This window comes from Ursus americanus, chromosome 3 (assembly GCF_024610735.1).
Source record: "Ursus americanus isolate L20-20 chromosome 3, mUrsAme1.1.p, whole genome shotgun sequence".
Taxonomy (NCBI): Eukaryota; Metazoa; Chordata; class Mammalia; order Carnivora; family Ursidae; genus Ursus; species Ursus americanus.
The window spans coordinates 88,336,424-88,353,618 of NC_142129.1; the positions used below are offsets into that span (position 1 = coordinate 88,336,424).

The 17,195-nt window shown below is 38.7% G+C and overlaps 1 gene segment (V, D, J or C); it reads right to left on the minus strand.

Annotated features, from left to right (window-relative positions):
* Positions 1–17,195, minus strand: part of LOC123789619 (T cell receptor gamma constant 1-like) — a 36,086-nt gene that overhangs the window by 13,471 nt on the left and 5,420 nt on the right. Inside the window, 2 exon segments of the C gene segment in view lie at positions 186–515; positions 5,053–5,129. Of these exon segments, the coding sequence occupies positions 186–515; positions 5,053–5,129 (407 nt within the window).

Genomic DNA, 17,195 nt, shown 5'->3' on the forward strand with positions numbered 1-17,195 from the left:
CCAAAGCCCATACAATTTGAATTCTATGAGTAAAAAGCAGTATATTTATGCTACCATTAAAGGCAACAGCATCAAAGAAAAAATTTATATTTGCTTGTTTTCATTAATACTTGACAGAAAAAGTAGGGGTTTCCCTTTAAAACAAAGAGTTCTGGGAGGTTATATTCATGTTTATATGCACATACCTTTGTCTATTGAAGGAAAAAGAATCTCTTGATCAACCCCTTTTTTATTTTTATCATGTTTGACGATACATTTGTGTTCTTTATCCAGTGATGCTTCAGTCACGGTCAGCCAGCTGAATTTCATGTATGTGTCCTTAGTCTTCATGGTGTCTCCCTGCTGGGATGTCAGAATTGTTTTGCCATCCTTTTCTTTCCAATCTATCTTGATAACATCAGGGAAAAAGTCCTCAAGAAGACAAAGATATGTTCCAGCATTCTGGACTTTTATTTCAGCAATTGAAGGAAGAAAAATTGTGGGCTTGGGGGAAATGTCTTCATCAGGGCTTTTATCTGTGGGAGAAAATAGAATAACAATTAAAATGTAATTAGAGAAACACAGACATTGTGTGGTTTGGAACCACCCAGCACACAGCAAAAGGAAGGGAAGATTTCCATGGAATGAGTGCCTACCATGGCCTTTCACCCACAGTGGATTATGAGGTGCTTATTTTCTCAGTTTCCATGGGAAGGGAAGTTCTAGAAGTTATGTAACTTCCCCAAAGTCACAGCTATTAAGGGAAAAGGCCTGAATCAAAATGTGGAATATTTTTACACAATACACAGTCACTTGTTTGAATGGGAATCTATTGAGTTGACCTTTTAGTTACAAATATGGATCCCATGCCCACCTCCGAGTACGAGAATTCTGTTCTCCTTGATTTCTGATTTTATAGAACATCTCCTTCTCACATCTGAACAATGCCAGGATTTTGAGTAGGGCAATGTTTAATGCTGCACCTCCCAATTATTTACAATGCCTGAAATTTAGAAACAAAATGGACATTGTTCCAAAACTTCTATTTTAAGAAACTTACTGATTATTTTCAGAAAATGTTCTTATAATAACCTAATCAAGTAAGCAGTGGTCAGAATTTTGTTTTGCTTCAGGAAATGTTCACTAAAAGTATATTTTACCCTGGAATTTCATTTGAAGTTGAAGTTTGACTAAGAAGACACCATATTTGACTCTTGACATCTCCCTTCAAATTTGAATCTGTCCTACAAGCCTGCTGAACTTGGTGTAGGACCCTTCAATTTTCTTTCATTTCATCTGCTGAATAAAGTCAGATCTAATGGTATAATGTTAACAGTCATCATCCAGTTTCTTGTAAACATAATGTCAAATTATATAATAAAGCATCATGGTTTTCAAGGGCATGTCACTTGAAGGCTTGCATATTCCTTGGTTATACATTTATTATTAATTAATAATTTAAATTATAAATGTAGAACCCTTTCCAATTTGAGTTTCAACTGAAACACAAATGCTTTACTGATTTTCTCTTTTAACTAGTTTGGAGTTAGAATAAGAATTTCACGGGCAACTTCCTATGAAAAGAAGAATTGGATTTCTCTGTTGAAATGAAAGGAAAAAAAAATTCTCCAGAATTTTTGCCTATGCACCAAAGCTCCTAATTTTTATACTAAATGAGTAAGCAAACAATGATGAGTATTTTAATTCATGCTGTAAATAGGTATTAGGTCATAATGTACTCGTTCTAATTTTGTACGTCTTCCTTATAGTGCCAATAGTATTTTACTGATTGTAATTGTAAGACACTGTATATTTCCTCAACTATATATTTTGTTTTTAATTTTAAAAGCATGTTATATAAAGCAAGATTTATTTTTCAAAGGACATGGTATTTACCTAATTTTTGCCTCTAGTCAATACATTAGAGAATCTAGTTTTCATCTTAAAAAGTTCGGTTTTTGATAGGAATGCCTCTGATTCATCATAGTAAAGAACTTGAAAATCAAATCATAAACGTGGAAAATTTCTGAATGGTAAGACACTATGTTTACCTCCTGTCAGTTTTCCTTAGCTAGACTCCTGAAGTTTCATTCTTTTCAGGACAGTAGGAATCTTGAACTTCCATAACTATTTCAGTGTGATAGCTAACTGAGCACTAGTATTCTTGATTATATATGGTCAGTGCCTATGTTTTACATAATCAAATTACATAGTTTTTCTTTCAACATTCTTTTTTTTTTAAAGATTTTATTTATTTATTTTAGAGAGAGACAGAGTGTGCAGGGTGGGGGGTGGTGGGAAGAGCAAGAGGGAGTGAAAATACAGAGCAGATACCACGTTCAACCTGGAGCCCAACACGGGGCTCAGGGCTGGATCCCACAAACCTCAGATCCTAACCAGATGCTTAACCAAATGGGTCACCCAGGTGCCCCTCAATATTATTTATTAAACTTATTAAGAGTGTTTCTTATGGCCACAATCACTTGATGTAGAAACCAGTTTACAAAATAAATAAATTTTTCCAATATGTTTATATATATTCACAATAAAAATTTTTCAACTTAATTTCCTGAATTGTATATATTTGATGAATATGAAACAGTATGAATTCTATATAAACTGACCAAATGCAATGACATTTTCAATTAAGTATGGTATTTCAGAACGGCATATTAATATTGTTTCAAAATTCCTCTATTTTATTCTTCTCATTCATCTTTTATTAAATAAATAATTAAAGCTATGTCATATGTAAATATGAATTTCAGATTTATCACATTTTAAAGTATATTTAAAAGTACTAATTGTACCTCTAACCATATTTCCAAGTATATTCTAAATAAAATTTCAAATTTTAATTGTTTTTCTACTAAATACCAGTATGAAGCCCAAACTTGGTACTAGACATGGTATCAATTAAGACAAAGGATTAAGATTTAAGTACATAGGACAACTACAAAAATACAAAAACACCTGACATTTTAACGTCATTTTTGTGCCAAGTGATGGAAAAGTCCATTAAACAGATACCTCTAAATTCAAGGGCTTTTTTAAAAACATTTTTCAAAGATTTTATTTATTCATTTGAGAGAGAGAGAGAGCGAGGGAGAGAGAAAGAGACAGAGAGGATGAGCGGGGGGCGGGGGGTGGGGAGGAGGCAGAGGAAGAGGAGAAGCAGACACCCAGCTGAGCAGGGAAAGGATGTGGGGACTCAATTCCAGGACCCTGGGGTCATGACCTGAGCTGAAGGCAGACCCTTGACCGACTGAGCCACCCAGGTGACCCAAGAAGTTATAAAATATTACAAGTGAATATGTGAGGAGCGCCTGGATGGCTCAGTCTGTTAAGCATCTGCTTTTGGCTCAGGTCATGATCTCAGGGTCCCGGGATGCCTTGGGCACCCTGCTCAGTGGGAAGTCTGCTTCCCCTCTGCCCCTCCCCTCAGTTCCTACACAGGCTCTCTCACTCTCTCTCTATCTCTCAAATAAATAAAAAATAATACTCCTTTAAAAAAAAAAGTGAATATTTGACTTGAGGTAATGCCTCCTACATTCTACTCATTTTTATTTTATTTTTTTTTAAAGATTTTATTTATTTATTTGACAGAGATAGAGACAGCCAGCGAGAGAGGGAACACAAGCAGGGGGAGTGGGAGAGGAAGAAGCAGGCTCATAGCGGAAGAGCCTGATGTGGGGCTCGATCCCATAACGCCGGGATCACGCCCTGAGCCGAAGGCAGACGCTTAACCGCTGTGCCACCCAGGCGCCCCTCTACTCATTTTTAGAAACATGTAACAGTGAGTCCTAGAAATTGAAATTACTCTGCAAATACTGACCAATTGTTCTAAAGTGACCTGTAAACTAGATCTTAATTAATACATTTTTTCTGTACTCCTGATTTAAAAAGAACTCCACTAGGTGATAATTTGATTTTGTAGAACTGACTTTGTTAATGAATTACCACGTCCCAACCTAAGCGGTAGCTATTTCCATATTTAATTTCATTTAGTTCCACGATACCCACTTGAGATGGTTGTTGCATTGACAGAATGAATGGCTGGAAATACAGCAATGTTAACAGAATAAGTGTCATTATAAATTTTTAATATTTTATTTTTTTCTCTTTTCTAATTTTTACATAATGGGCATATATTCTTTTTATACTGTTAAGAAAGTAATAACCAGCGAATCAAAATTTTTTTGCTGAAGGATGATTATAAAGAAAGAGATAGATCCAGAATCATGGTCCACATTTTTCTCTGCACCTCGCTCTCCTAAAAATTTCTTTTCAACCTCGTGAATTACATCTGTGTCACCGTTATTTAATTAGATTGTTAGAATTTATATTGCCGTCAGTTGGAAAAAAGGGGACTAGAAAGTTGCTTTTCAATGTATGAACTCATCTGTGCCTATGATCACAACCAGAAAGACACCAAAATATATCATTTCTTTCCCTTTTCCAATGTTTTACCAGCCTTGTGAAAACTCCTTGAAAACATTTATTTGCCTATATCGAATAGGCTAGAAGCATCCCTGTGAGATGTTCTCCCTCATCCAGGCAAAATTTTATCTCTAAGTCTAACGAAGGACGGACAAATTCACAAGACTGAAATTGGAAAAAACCAAACCCAGCTTATGACATTCTTGGATACGTTTGTGCAGTTAAATATGTCGATACCTGATACAAATCGCCTTCAGACAAAATGGCAACTTTCTCAATTTTTTGTTCTTTTTTCTTTTCCTTTGGTATTTTTGGAATCTAATAAATAAGATACACAAATTTCTTTACGAGTCTTTCAACACAGAAATCCCTAAGGGACCTCACATCTGCACCCTGTAGGGACCCCAGTTGCTCTAGCTGGTTAGCTCCTTGTTAATGTCCTCCAGGCTAGCTCAGGCAGCAACTACGCCCAAGGACTGGGACGGAGTCACCTACTTCTCCAAGGATCCTGCTGCTGTTTATGACCAAACTGGGACCAAATCCTAGAATTCTGGGCCAGCACCAGCACCTAGCCTGCCCCCACTGCATCACTGCCTCCCCTACCTTATAGGGAAGAATTAAACAATATCTTACCTGTAACCCTGAGAGTTGTGCCGGGACCAAACACTTTTGCTGCTCTTCCACCTATTCCAGTTACACCGTCTGAAAAGCTTTTACAGAAACATCCCTGTGTGCCTCTTTTAAAATTCTGCCCATATTTTTTCAATATTTATATAAATCTATTAAATAAATAGGCACCGCTGACATTAAACAAAGACGAATCTCAAGCAAAGTCACATTGGATACGAACATAGTCAAGAATGGATGAATTGACCCTTCTCTGCCTGGACAGCTTGGCTCTGTCTTTCCCATCTCACTCACACGTCTTGGAGAGTCTGATTTTACCTTTCCTTCTCATTTTCCTGATCCTTCCAAATCTTTTTTTTAAACAGTCTTCATGTGGCCAAAAGCATGGGGTCCAGTCAAACCACCATCTAGAACATGTATCCACTAGGCTGCAAGCATGTAAGTGTTGGGACTGTGTCTTGGGCACCACTCACCTCTAGCGTCCAGAATAGAAACTGTCCTTCAGTAACTATTTGCTGAGACAATAAGTGAACCAACAAGGATGTAAAGCCATGCTGACAGCCTCTTTGCATGGACACTGGAACAGAAATGGTTTGCTGAGCTCACAAATTCCATTAAACTGGACCATCTCTAGGCAATATCACAAGAGTCACAAATTCTGACCACTAAGAAGCTAGAATAAAAAGAATATGGTGATTTATTGATGTTGTATAGTCATCCACTCTAAGCGTTAATTTTTTTGCACGGCTCTTAAAGATGAGATCGAAAGCAATCACAGAGTTTTTTCAGGTTATTAGAGAAAGGAGCACAATTGACTAATAAAGGAGCAGTGTTAATACTACAGCTGCTTCATGGGGCGCCTGGGTGCCTCCGTCCTTAAGCGTCTGCCTTCGGCTCAGGGCCTGATGCCAGGGTCCTGGGATCGAGTCCCGCATCGGGCTCCCTGCTCTGCTGGGAGCCTGCTTCTTCCTCTCCCACTCCCCCTGCTTGTGTTCCCTCTCTCGCTGGCTGTTTCTCTCCCTGTCAAATAAATAAATAAAATCTTTAAAAAAAAATACTACAGCTGCTTCATCAAAGTATTTCTCACTTAAAAGAGCATCTACAATAAAAACAACTTGAGCCAATATCTTACACAAATAGTTCACAGACATGGTCACAGAAATATTTTAATATCAAGCCTGCATCTATACTTTTGTGTGTGTATTTTCTAAAAGTAGAATTTCAATCTGCTTGCAAATAGGCCGGTGAAAAAACTCTTTATGAAGTAGTTTTATTTCCATGCATGGTGACCAGTAGTTGCGTAATTATTCTCAAAATGCTGAGGGGATCCTACATTATTTTTTCTAAAAACATATATCAGTTTTTCATTCACAGGATCTAAAAGGAACAAAGTTACTTACCAGGAGGCGTTACTGTGAGCTTAGCTCCTTCTGCAAATATCTTGATCCAGCCTGGTTAGAGGTTCTCACACTGGTTCGAGCTTCTACAAAAATGCCAGCCTTCTCCTGAGCTTCATGGCAGGGCCAGCAGGTAGAAACCTTGTACTGGCAATCTGATCTTCAGTGGTCATTGAAAGTCCTTGAATGTAGGCTTCATGGCATCTGATATTTTATACACTTTTCTCACAATAACTGACCCATATGTCTGTTTTGATGGAGGCAGTAATCACAGAAAAGTGTTGATAGAAAATGGAGACAATGAGAATAAGAAAGAAAGAAAGAAAGAAAGAAAGAAAGAAAGAAAGAAAGAAAGAAAGAAAGAAAGAAAGAAAAGGGAATGAGAGAGAGAAGAAAGGGAGAAAGAGAGAGGATAAAAGAAAGAAAAAGAAGAGATAGTGATCAAGTGGTAAGCGAACTACTTTTCTAAATTACCAGAATCAATGTTCAGAGAATTAACAGGTTTTGATTCCCAGGTGTTGAGGTGTGTGAAACTGCTCAGAGATGCATCAAAGGAAAAGCCCTTCTGTTCTCATGCACACCAGACCTGCTGTTTCAGCAATCTGGGACTGTATTTCTGAAAGAGGATATGCCTCAGTAACTGAAAAATTGAACATACCAACAGAAATATACTTGAAAAATGTGAACGATGGTCTCTATTTTTTAGTAAGCCACTTTTACCATTTGGAAACGCTAATCCTTACCAGGCAAAGGAAAATGAGAAAATAATTTCCTTGATGAGAATATTTTCCTGGAATGAAAAGAAATTAATAGAATTCTAGCTCCCCTAGAAAAATAGATCTCTTATTAAAACTCAAACTGGGAAATAAACCCAGTTCTCTGATACGTTGAATGAAGAAACCTCTTGGAAGCTCTTCTGTGATCTTCAGAAATGCATCTATAGCCTGCCTCTGTGGATAACTAGCTTTGGACAAGGCATTTGCCATCCCTGGGTTCCCGTGTCCCATTTGCTCTGCGGGCATTGGGTTATGAATGTCCAAAGGGCCTTTCCTGTTCCAGCAGCTGATGAACCCGTGACGAAGAGCAGGAAAGGGTCTGCTGTGGTTGCTCAAGTGAGAAAGGAGTTGAGGGTTAGTAATGGAGAAGGTTTTCCTACAAGTCCTTTCTGACTTTGTGACATTGTGAGATGCCAGCAGGCACAATAGCAGGTGGTTTTATCAGACTTGGGGACATTAAGGATTATCAGGGAAAAGACTACATTTCCAAACTCTGTCCAAGCAGGAATTGGGCTGGTATTGCTTGTAATCTTGCATGAGCCATCCAGGGTTCATTTCAGCAGCCCTCCTTCTTTTTGATGGTACCACAGCACACTGGCCTTCTCCAGGGAAACCTTAGAGAGAAATCAGAGGCACTTGAACAACTTGACAGTGGGCATAAAAACAGTGAATAGAGAAAAATGGAATATAGGGACCCTGGAAATCCAAGCCGAAAACACATGTCCATCCAGGGGGTTGGCATTGTCCCTGGCTAGTAAGAATTTTCTCCAAGAGGGGGCATGCATCAGGACTGGGGAGGCGGTTACAGCCCTGTTCTTCAGAGGCCAGGACAGGAGAGGAAGGTTTGCTTTAGAACCCAGGAAAGACCTTCTCAGTAAGATGTCTCAGTGTTATTTTATTATCTCCTGGTGTAAAGAACTCACAGATCCCAGAGGACCTTACCAACATACCCAGGTTATAATAATTCATTGTTATCTTCCTTCTGGTTGTGTTCCCTCTCTCTCGCTGGCTGTTTCTCTCCCTGTCAAATAAATAAATAAAATCTTAAAAAAAAAATACTACAGCTGCTTCATCAAAGTATTTCTCACTTAAAAGAGCATCTACAATAAAAACAACTTGAGCCAATATCTTACACAAATAGTTCACAGAAATGCATCTATAGCCTGCCTTTGTGGATAACTAGCTTTGGACAAGGCATTTGCCATCCCTGGGTTCCCATTCACAGTTTTCCTTTAGGTTTTGCTTCAAACACACCTATCCTTGAGCTCTTTTTCTAAATTATGGATTTCTCACCATATTTGGCTAGAGTGTGGGGAACTATAAGGCTATCATGAAAATTGGCAGAAAAGACTTACTACTATGAGATAATAATCCCACACCTTTATGAAGAAATACATACGTTTTATAGATCAGTAGTTTGAAGAAAGTTCACGTATTTGGGGGAATGTTAACAATTGCTGTAGTTTTTGCTTTAGATGCTATGATGCTATTATACTCTGCTGTGAATGAAGACAAATCTTGGAGGAAAAAAATCCTTTGTGTTATTACCCTGGACTCTTTTCCTATTCACAGTTCTTAGCTTTTCAAGATGAAGCAAACCTTACTGTTGTTTGGAGGACAATGTAAGGTGTAACTTAAAGAGTCTCTGAGTTGCTGTGTTAGCTGGGATGGCTCAGTGAAGCAGTTTAGTTGTGATGGGAAAGGACACTGTGATGTGTTGACCCTGTGCTAGACTGTCCTCTATGGAACCTCCTTCCGTCCCCAGCAACGCTATGAAAAAGGTTATGTAACTTGCTTGGATGGTGCTGTCCATTAAGTGGCTAAGCAGGTATTCAAACCTAGTTCTCAACCACTCCAAAGGCCTTGTACTTTCCATCATTCATTCATTCATTCATTCATTCACTCATTCGTTGTGAGTCAGCATACCATTGTGCACACTGGTATAGCTTCCTTCCAAGGAAACTTCTTACAGATGGAGAAGCAGAGAAAATTCACACTTTCAGAAGCCAGTCTTGTCCCCAGAGAGGTAAGTATAGAAGATAAAGTGACCTTGGGTCACGTGGGCTTGGGTTAGGTAGTCAGGGGTTAGACTGGAATTGAAGTTTATTATTTCTATGTTATCAGGGTTGAAACTTGTTGTTGTCAGAACTGAGACACTTAAAAATCCTCTAGTTCTGCTTTGTCTTTGTCTCTTCACTTGTCTTTGAGTCTTCTCCTTGTTCTGCTCCCCAGAGAGAGTCTGTCTTTTGAAGCGCTCTTATCTCTATTCCACTGTTAATTTTATTTAGGGTTTGCCAGCATGGCAGTGAAAGGTCAGGAATGGAGACATTCTCTGGTATTTTTATTAAGTCTCAATTTTAAGAAGATACAGTGAAAGTCGGTCTTAAGGATGTGGCCTCACAAGTGTTCCTGCCTCCAGAGGCGGAGCATTTTCAACCCTCGTTCCTCCCCCAGGTACAGGAGGTTCCCACCTACTTCAGGCCAAAGTTTTGATGCCCATCCTTCTGCAGATGTGTACCTGTTACTTTTGGACACAGGGGAGATGTTCTGGGCAAGGTTTCAGTGGCTGCCTCCTTTGCCTTCCCTCAGCTGCAGCGGGATTCCACCAGCACCTTCCCCTGCAAGGAAGTCACTTGTTTCTACAGTGGTGATGGTGTAGATTAGGTCTGGGTGGATTTAGCAGTAGCTGTTGTTCCCCTCCTGTAGCACCAAGGGAAGCTCTCTCTGGATTGTCCTTGATCTTCCCTGCAAGAATTTTGTGTGGTGTTGGAGAAGAAGCTTAAAAGGTGCTGGAAAATACCCTCTGTATGTTTCCAAGGGGTCACCCTCTCCCACCAGTATACTGAGCTCTTATAATTTCATTAACAGATTGTACTTTAATCTTGTGACCAGGTGAATGTGTTTGACAGTATCTGTCCAAGGTGAACAAATGCTCACCTCCTGTTTCTCCCTGCAAGTGCTTGTCTGTCTCCAGTTTTTATATAAATCACATACCCTGCAACATTGGTTCTCTGATGGACTCAAATAAATTATTAAATTTCATTTCTGCTTTTATGGATATTATTGTAAATTTCAGCTGTGCCTTTTCCAGCTCTCTACCTCTCTGAGCACATGTGAGTCCTCTGCCATTAGTTTTGTTTTTGCATTTTCCTTACTCGAAAATTCTACGAAAAACTGAAGAAAAGTAAATGTCAGGTGACTTCTGCCTAAATTCTACTGGTTCTCTTTCCCATTCTTTAATTGGGTTTCCTTTCTTATTATTGAGTAGTGATATTTCTCTCAATACTCTGAACACCAGTCCTTTCCCCGACTTGTCTTTTGAAAATATGTTCTTCTAATCTGTGGCTCTCCCTTCCGTTTTCCTGACATTTCCATTTTCCTTGTTTTTTCAGTCTCGCAAGAACAGAAATGCTAGTTTTAGGAAGTGTAGTTTATCAAATATTTCTTTTGCGATCTTGCTTTTGGTGTCTTATATGAGCAATCTTGGCCTAACCCAAGGTCACAAAGATCTTCTGTATTTTTATCCAGAACTTTTATTTTTTAGGTAATTCATTTATGAGCTAGGAAACATTTTTAGTTAGTTTGTATATACGATGTTTGGTATCAATTGAGTTGTTCTTGTTTTGTTTTGTTTTGTTTTTTTCACGTAGATGAACAATTGTTCCAATACCATTTGTTGAAAAGTCTGTTTTTTGTTCGTTGGATTTCCTTAGCAACGTGTTAGAGGTTAGTTAACCACTTATGTGTTGCCCTAGTTCTGAGTTCTTTTCCTCTTATCTATGCATCTATGAATTCACCAGTACTCCACTGTCTTGATCATTGAGGCTTCATATTAAGTGTTAAAACTCTTTAAAACTGTTTTGGCAATGGCATGTCCTTTACCTTTCCATATGAATTTCACAACCAGTTTATTGATTTCTATGGAAATTCCTCCTGGGATTTTCACTGGGGTTATATTGAATCTACTTACTCTTTTGGGGAACTTTTGACATCTTAAATATATTGAGGCTTCCAATCTATGAACAAGGTATACCTGCCCATTTATTTAGTTCTTCTTCAACTTCTGTCATTAAAGTTTTATTGTTTTAGGCCTACAAATCCTTCGTATTTTTGAAAATTTTTTCCCTTAGCATCCTAAAGTTTTTTTGATATTGTACTTGTTGCTATTATAAATGGTACTCCAACTTGCATTCCCACCAACAATGTAGGAGGGATCCCCTTTCTCCACATCTTCTCCAGCAATTGTTGTTTCTTGCCTTGTCAATTTTTGCCATTCTAACTGGCATAAGGTGGTATCTTAGTGTGGTTTTGATTTGAATTTCCCTGATGGCTAATGATTTTGAACATTTTTTCATGTGTCTGTTAGCCATTTGTATGTCTTCATTGGAAAAGTGTCTGTTCATATCTTCTGCCCATTTTTTGATTTGTTTATTTGTTTCTCATGTATTGAGTTTGAGAAGTTCTTTGTAGATCTTGGATACCAGTCTTTTATCTACAAAGCTGTGATCACAAAGACAGCATGGTACTGGCACAAAAACAGACACATAGACCAATGGAACAGAATAGAGAACCCAGAAATGGACCCTCGGCTCTTTGGGCAACTAATCTTTGATAAAGCAGGAAAAAACATCCGGTGGGAAAAAGACAGTCTCTTCAATAAATGGTGCTGGGAAAATTGGACAGCTACATGCAGAAGAATGAAACTTGACCACTCACTCACACCATACACAAAAATAAACTCCAAATGGATGAAAGACCTCGATGTGAGACAGGAATCCATCAAAATCCTAGAGGAGAACATAGGCAGTAACCTATACGACATCAGCCAAAGTAACCTTTTTCATGACACATCTCCAAAGGTAAGAGAAAGACAATTATCATATGATTTCTCTCATCTATGGAACATAAGAACTAGGAAGATCGGTAGGGGAAGAAAGGGATAAAGAAAGGGGGGTAATCAGAAGTGGGAATGAAGCATGAGAGATTATGGACTCTGAGAAACAAACTGAGGGCCTCAGAGGGGAGGGGGGTGGGGGAATGGGACAGACCAGTGATGGGTAGTAAGGAGGGCACGTATTGCATGGTGCACTGGGTGTTATACGCAACTAATGAATCATCGAACTTTACATCGGAAACCGGGGATGTACTGTATGGTGACTAACATAATATAATAAAAAAAATCAAAAAAATGAATTGATTTCAGAGGGCTAAATAAATAAATAAATAAATGGTACTATTTTTAAATTTAAATTTCCAATTGTGAATTGTTGGTATATAATTTACAAATGATTTTGCATCTCACATCTATTTTACAGTGTATAGTCCTCCATTGTGTCATGTGCCATCGTTTATTCAACCAATCTCTTATGTCTGGATATTTATGTAATTTCATATTTAACAGTTACCCAATAAATACCTTTGTGCTTATATATTTACATCGTGTTAAAATTGTGCCTTCAGAGTAAATTTCTGAAAGTATTTTGGCTAGGTTGGAAAGTAAATGCATGTTAACATTTATTAGATATTTCTAAATCCCCCTACGAAATGGTTGTATTTTGCATCCTTACCAGAAATGTATGAGGGCCTGTTTTCTGTCACAGTTTTACCAACAGAGAGTATTGTCAAACTTACATTCTTGCCAGTATTATGAGTGAAAAATCGCACCTCAGTAGTTTTAATTGAACTTTATCCTCTTATAAGTGAAGTTCATCAACTCTGTATAATTTTAAGATGTATTTGTATGTTTCTTTTCGTGAGTAAATTTTTCATGTCTTTTGTCATTTTCCTACAGGATATTTTAAATGTGTTACTCCATTTTTAAAATGTATTTTTATTTTGGGGACAGTTGACCTTTACGTGCTATAAAGGTGGTAAATATTTCCTTGGGATTTGTCATGTGTCCTGCGATGTAACCCATGCTGCTTTCTGCCGTGCAAATTTTGTTTTCATTTTCATGGAGTAAACTTCACCAGTATTTTCTCTTTTTACATCTTGAATTTTAGGTATAGTTATAAACTCATTCCCTTACACAGGAAGGGCTGTCAAATTTTTTCTGCAGGGCCAGATAACAAATATTTTATTTAGGCTTTTGGCCCTACATCTCTGTTGTGATTCATTACCTCTCCTTTTAGCTCAAAAGCAGTCATAGACAGTTAGGAAATGCATAGGCGTGGCTGTGCCCCCCGGAATGTCAACGGTAGGCGTTCTATTAGAAATGTCTGAAAAGAGAAGTTTTTTTTTTTAAAGATTTTATTTATTTATTCGATAGAGATAGAGACAGCCAGCGAGAGAGGGAACACAAGCAGGGGGAGTGGGAGAGGAAGAAGCAGGCTCATAGCGGAAGAGCCTGATGTGGGGCTTGATCCCATAACGCCGGGATCACGCCCTGAGCCGAAGGCAGATGCTTAACCGCTGTACCACCCAGGCGCCCCTGAAAAGAGAAGTTTTCTATTCTCACTTATTTCTATTATTTAAAATAAGAAAGAAAAGAAAAGAAAAGGTTATGGTTTCTGTTTCATATGTTGCTATATTATGTTCAAATATGCCCTGATCAACCATAAAACAATGTAAAACCTGAGTATAGTGAGCATTAGACATGTTCCAAGCACGTGTAAGAAGTTTATATGTATTATTTAATTTGCTCCTCTCAACAGTTTCTCCAGCTAAACATAGTTGTATTTTCCATTTTAAATGAGGAAATTGAATTAAAAATATGTTCAGCAATTTATCCAGAGTAAGAAAGTTAATGCGGGGAAGGATGGATCTATAACAAAGGTTCCCCGAGGAAACACAGAGAAATAGGGAAACATAAAATAAAAATAAATATAACTCTCAGTATATCGTTCTAAGGAGTAATTGACAAACGTGTTCTGAGGAGGGCCAAATGGTCAACATTTTGGGCTTTGTGGGTCACTCTTGCAACTCTCAACTCTGTCTCTGTAGTACAAAGCAGCTACAGACAATTTGTAAGCATATATTCAAGGTTGTGTTTCAATAAAACTTTATTTACAAAATTGCGGCTTGCCTGGCATGGGCATAGTTAGTGAAATCCTTGGTCCATGGTAACTACTGTCACCGTTATGGTTAATTGTAGCTTTTTAGCTTTTATTTTTTCAGGGAGTTATAAAGTAGTAATAGTATTAGATGGGAAAATAAAAATACATAACCATTTCAAGTGTCGTATATACAGTTATATTTTACATTCTTACATAAACAATCTTATTACTAAAAGTAAAAACAAAAAAAAAATATTGACCTCAGGAGTGCTGAAAATACTGACTCCACCTGTGGCCCTCCATCTTGTTCAAGTCCTCTCGTGGGGTGACATGTTCTGGGCCCCTTGGAGCTTAATATTCACATCTTAGAAATGCCCACCAAGGCCCAAATCTGAGGAAATTTGCTCTGTCCCTTAGTAAATTTTTAAGCTTTACACATAATTCTTCTAAAGACAGGTTATTGATGGCTACATAGTATCTTGTCACTTCAAAGCCACATGGATAAGGCCGTCCTTTCCCTCCTGTTCATAGTGTTTCATGGCTGTCGTGTGTTAAAAGTCAGGGCGGCCCCATCTCCTCATGTGGCCAATTCAGTCCATTCTGCTGCTCTTTTGAGGATTAAATAAAATAATTGGTGTAAAATATTTAGCACAGATAGTGTGAGAAGCTTAATCCGTCTTTTCATTCACTTCTTTCTAGAAAGTGTTCATGTCCTCTGACTCCATATTTCATTCAGGGGTCTTCTTACTTTTGTTTCTGTAGACATGTTAGGAGACAAGTGAGGTCCCTTTGACACCCAGGCTCTCAGGTTCCTCCCCCTGGAACCCAGCCCAGTCAGGAATCACAGCGGACAGGGTGTGGGACACATGATCCTGAGGTTGCCCTGGGAAGGGCTGACACGGCTGGGGGAGGAATTCATTCTGCTTCCATAGCGTCTCTGCACTTGATAGCACCTCCTGATTCTTAGAAGGAGAAACAGAATGAAGGTGTTGTCATGGTCTCAGGAAACAGAGGTGAACCGCATGCATGGTGACTATGTGCTCAGATATCCAAGTTACCAAAAGCATCGAGTTTTTCTGAAGTAAAGATGTTACCTCAACATTTGAAAGTGGACGCTCAGGAGGTGGGGTGGGGGTTTTGTAATTTCACACATGGCTTGTGTGTAACATTATTTGCTGAAAACTGGTGACCATCCAGCTACTAATTACAGAATTTTATTCTCACTCATTATTTTTAATTTTATTCATCTGTGAAAGACTTTTGCCATCTTTTCTTAACCGATAAAGGGAGCATGTGTTATCCTTCTTTTTAACCATCTGATCCGTATTCAGGTTTCAGAGCCATATCCACCATGTTGCAGGCACCTGTTGCTCTCAGGAGTCTGTTCCAACACAGAGTGTTCCTTTGTCCTGGTGTTGACCCCGAATGTGGAGTGAGGTGCTGCTTCTTCCTCTAGGATACAGGATGTACACCTTGGTGTCTCCCATACCCAAGTAACTGCCATATACTTAGGGATAGAACAGTCAGTAGATTCCTTCGGTATGGCCACAGGATGGTGATAAAGGAATGGGATTTTTATTTGACAGATCATTCCACCTCTGAAAAACTGTAATGCCAATGAATAAAACTGGAAGTAATAATAAGAAATAATGACGTAATCTTTATATCCCTTTCCTGTCTTCATTCTGAACCATGAGGCTACTAGAAATCTCTCTACAGTGTATTAACTGACAAATGGATTTTCCTTTGCACCATTCACTGTGTATCTTCAGAGTTCCCAGATAGCCTCATTTGGTGGGATATTGGTTCAAACTGTTTTGATTTGCACCATAATTGCTGATACCATACGGGGCTCACTGTGTGAGCAGAATCTAAGATGTCTGCCTGCCAAGCTCAGGAAATACCGCAGAGGGAGCTGGTCAGGCTGCCACCCAGCTGCGCAGCCTCTGTGGTCGCCCGTATGGAGCAGGATGTGGGTGGGTCAGACCTGAGGACGGTTCTTGTGCAGCTTCTCTTGACAACTCTGACGCTGTGGGTCCAAATCCAGCAGCCACAGTAGTACACGGCCTCGTCTTGTTTCCTTAAGAAATTTATTTTCAAGGTTGAAGTAGAAATTTGTTGTGCTTCCCACTTAAGTGACCATAAGTAAGCTTTGTAGAAACAAACGTGAGATATTCTCTGCCTGATCTGGTTTCTGCCAGTCCCGGTGTATGGCTCCTTTGTTAAAGTCTTCAGTGGACACTTTCTAAGATATTTGGTCATGCTCATCCCTTGCTCTAGAAAATGACATTGCAGGATGCTTCATCTTTACCTGCCCTGGGTCAACTGCAAGCAAAGAAGAGAAATTTGCATGAGCAAATGGTATGGGAAAAGGCAATCACATGATATGGATGCTTATAGTTTTCCTTTTATAGGTCAGGACAGTGAGATACAGAAGAGTGACGGGTGACTCAACAAAAGTCATGGGGCTGCTAAGTAGGACATGTAGGTAAAGAACTTCCTTGAAGAAACTTAGAGAAAATGGATAAAGAGGAAGATAAAAATGCCCTACGAGCATCTCACCACGAGCAACAACTCGCTCCATTATGGTGTGTGGAGTTCTAGATTTCTTCTTTGCAGATACATGGCCATAAATATTATTTGGGGGACTACAGAGACATCAATGAGTCACAGGTGCATCTGCACAGGGTTTTGTACTCTTCTTGTTTCTGTTCACTTCATATTCTGAGCATGTCCCCATGTCACTGGAGCAGTTTTTCATATCTGAGGCTATGAACTGTTTATGTCTGTCGCTCAGAAGCTGCCTGAAACTGTGCACATTTCATAATCTCTTTCTGTCTTGAAATCTTCACCTGAAAACGGATGAGACAACACTTCTATGTCAGAAGTTAGTGCACATTAAATACTGAGAGTATTCAGTCTTAATTTAACAGTTAGCACACGTTCTGGAATATAGTAAATTTTTAATAATAATTATATAT